Here is a 3,782-nt window from a genome sequence, read left to right on the forward strand (position 1 = left end):
TGTCTCTTGTGATATGATTTTCGAATTTTGATTTGTTTTTGTGAGGGAGATTTTTATGGGATTTGATTTTATCTCGTGGCTTAGTGGTTGATGTTGGCTGGGATCTTCTCGTTTGTATTTAAAGGGGTTGTTCTGATTGTTCATTATTACCTTTCATTTCACAAACCCTTCTATCGAGATTTGTGCAGTGTCTCCATTTGAAGCTCAAAAGTCATGGACAAAAATCCTGATCTTTCCTCTCTCATCAAGAGTCTGATCCAACACTTTGGATCACCGGAAAGTGCAGCCAAACATCTCTCCGCCCTCCCTCAGATGGCCGAATCAACCGACAAACTCTCATCTTCTCAAACTCCGGTGGAAGTCCTAGGAGGAACTTTTCCTCCAGCTCCTTCTCCAAAGGGCTCTCCGAAGAGAAGTACCACTGAATCGTCTGTGGGGGCTGATGTTGATCCTGTCTCCTTGCAAATGATAGAAACTCCCATCAACCCTGAGCCGATCTCCACTGTTCCTCCTCTTGAGAGTGTTCTTTCAAAAATGGCGCCTGGTTCCTCTGCGAAAGTTGACGAAAACCTCACGAATGGGAAAACTTCTGTTCATGCGACCTCAGAAAAATCCACAGGACATCCAGCTTTTGGTGTTACTCAACATCAAACTCCTCTTCCTACTCCAAGCGAAGAGTCAATTCCGTCTTCAAAAGATAAATCAGCGCATGCTTCTCAAGATAACTCTTTGGAGAGAATTGGGGAAATTGCCAAAGAGGCCCTGCTTGACCTTGCCTCACAACCGGGGTCAGATAAAGCTTCTGTTGTTGCTGAAGAAGAATGTGCTGCTGGTGATATACCCACATCCATGGATGTTGATGACTCTGAAAAGATTCCTGATGTTGGTCAGGATGTTGATCCAGAAGAAAGCACAGATGTTATTGATGTTGACACCTTTGTCCCTGACAAGAAAAGCCGAAAACGTAAAGCTGGAATGGCCTCTCTCAGGCGGTTCTCAAGGTCCAAATTCACACGGGTGATCCCGTCTACTCTCAATCTTCTTAGCCGAGAAGACAGTGATGTTAGTCCAACATCACAGCCTCCTGTTCTCAAGCCAAAGGTTGAACATTCTACCACCTCAAAGAGCGGAAAGGTATCCTCTGCCTCTCACACTACCTCCCCTCGCATCAGCTGCTCTGGAAGCTCCTCTGAATCAGAGGTTGAGGTTAGTTAGTCGTACTCCACTCGGTTTTACACTCGTGAAGCAAAGAATGCTCTCAAAGTGTTGGCTGCTAGGAAGTTTCATAATGATAGACGTGCGGATGAGGATTTCTTTTCAAAGTATAAGCTTGATATCCTTTTGCAAGATAGGGGTATGTGGGGTACGGTTGTTAATGTGTTTCCCTATGATGCTGAGATTGTTAGGGAGTTCTATGTTAATCTGATGACAGAAGCTTTTGACCCAAAATCTGTTAAGTTTGGGAAAGTGTTTGTTAGGGGTAAGGTCTTTGATTTCTCCCCTTCTGCCATTAACAAAGCATGTTACACTGCGAACACTAACACTGATGATGTTGAGGTCGATGATGATGAGATGACTAGGGAGTTGACTGGAGGGAAACTTAAGGCTTGGACCTCGAAGTTTGCTGCTTCAACTTTGTCTTGGAAATATTCTGTACTTCACAAGATTGCAGTCTACAACTGGCTTCCAAGCAAAAACACTACTGCTCTAACCAAGGAACAAGCTGAATTTGTCTTTAAAGTTGGTAAGCCTCTGGCTTTCAACTTTGGTGAGCAAGTGTTTGCTAACATCTCTCGTGCAGCCTTTAAATCCACAGGTGGAAGTATGCTTCCCTTTCCAAGCCTCATCTACAATCTCTTGGTTCAGCAAAAACTCAAGGAGAGAGAGGAAGTTGTGCTTGTTGAAGAGAAGAATCTGCTTGAGCTTTCCAAAACTCTCCTCACTCCTGATCGTGTCAAAGATCTTCCCTACGAACCTTCACGTGCTGGTCCTCCTTTGTCTGCTCAGCCTGATGATGAAGCTGACTCTGTTGAAGCCGAGATCGACAAGTATGGTGAAGACGAAGATGTTGATCGGGCGACTGCTCCTGATGTTGCACTTGATGTTTCCAACATCATTTCTGTCAAAGCCCATCTCACTAAAGAAACATCCACATCTCGTAAAGGCAAGGAACCAGCTGGAGATTCTGAAGTTGAGATTGATCTTGACGTTGCAGAACTCATCAAGGCCAGAGAAGATCTTCTCAAGCTCAAAAGATAAGTGCAGTTGATGGTGGATCGGACGATCAAGATGGGACAGGACATGCTTGCACGGGTCGATAGCTGTGAACAAGTTTTCTCAAAACTCCTACCTTTTCCTTCTTCAACAAAAAAGGGGGAGTAGTTTTTATCTTGATTGGGAGTGGTTGTTTCAAAACAATGTTTTTGTTTCTTTGATGGTGTGTTTGATGCGTGGACATCGTGAATTTTTTTGTGGTGCATGAGCACCTGTTTTTGGTAACATAGTTTATGTTATCTTGGTTTTTGATTATCTGTTGGTTCAACATTTATCATGTTTTTGATATACCTTCGTATATTGTGTTGGGCAGGTCAGAAGAAGGTCTTGGCCTTCGGCCGACCTTCATTTTGATCAAATAAAGCAAAGCTTCATTTGATCAACTTGTTTGTGTAAGGTTTCTTCTTGTTTTTGATCGATGTTGATTGTTTAGCCCTATTCTGTGATGATTTTACGGGTCTTTTTGTTATGCACTCGAGCATGCTTCATGTCTTTTTGATCTATCCTTCACTTGCTCGATGTTATTTTGGTGGTATTACTGTTGTGTGCAGGAATCGGGAGCAGCCGCGCGTTTTGGCATCGTTTGGAGCAGTTTCAGAGGCAGAGCTCACGGCCGCCGCCATCCCACGGCGGCCGCCGTCCACGGCGCCGCCGTCTCACGGCGGCCGCCGCCGTGACGGCGGCCGCGGCCCCACTGCGCGGGCCGTGCCATGTTTGGAGAGGATCTGCGAAGCACCCTCACGGCGGCGCCGTCCCACGGCGGCCGCCGTCCCGCGGCGCCGCCGTCCCTGGCCAAATCCAGCAGTTACGAATTTTTGTATAAAAACCCATTTTTAGGGTTTTTCTTGAGACTCTCGACTCCAGCAGCCTCCACCTGCGATTTTATGCCTTTTCCCTTAGTTTAGGTAGATAGAAACATTTTAGATACTTGTGGATTCCGCTAGATCGTGGTTTTGATTGAATCGATTGTAAGTTCTTCATTTTGATTAGTTAATCTTTACAAGCTTTCTTGTTATGGCATTGCCTAGATAATCGAGCACTTAGATAATGATATTGGATTTATGCTTTTGATGTTTTCATCGCCTAGATAATTGTTTCTTTATGTGCCTAGATAAATATTGCTTTATGTTTTTAGGTTATTTATCGCTTCTAGATTAATTAGCTTAGAACCCTAGTTATTATGCTCGATCTATTGCTTCCTTTTTATCTCGCCTAGATAGATTTATATGCTTCCCGTTGATTCTGCACTAGATAATTTTACAAGCTTTATTAAATTATGCCTAGATTTAAAGAGAGAGAGTGCCAGACCCAATTACCCGATTAGAATGTTTAGGTTTCCTTCCTGTTTCTTGTGAGTAACACAGTTAAATCCCTGCTAAGCCTTCCTTGTGAGACGACTTGAGTCACTTTACCGCCCTAGGACGACCTCGTATAAATTCGAGTCCATCCGTTAGGTGTTTTTGGATGAGTCAAATTTTGGCGCCGTTGCCGGGGAAGGCATTAGGCAT

The 3,782-nt window shown here is 44.2% G+C and overlaps 1 protein-coding gene across 1 annotated transcript; it reads left to right on the top strand.

Annotated features, from left to right (window-relative positions):
* Positions 1-213: 213 nt before the first annotated feature.
* On the top strand, positions 214-2,259 carry LOC130990738 (uncharacterized). The gene is made up of 2 exons (XM_057914966.1): positions 214-1,206; positions 1,252-2,259. Exons 1-2 carry the CDS (start codon positions 214-216, stop codon positions 2,257-2,259), a joined length of 2,001 nt encoding a protein of 666 aa, XP_057770949.1.
* Positions 2,260-3,782: the final 1,523 nt, after the last annotated feature.

The sequence above is a fragment of the Salvia miltiorrhiza genome, chromosome 6 (assembly GCF_028751815.1).
Source record: "Salvia miltiorrhiza cultivar Shanhuang (shh) chromosome 6, IMPLAD_Smil_shh, whole genome shotgun sequence".
NCBI classification, from domain to species: domain Eukaryota; kingdom Viridiplantae; phylum Streptophyta; class Magnoliopsida; order Lamiales; family Lamiaceae; genus Salvia; species Salvia miltiorrhiza.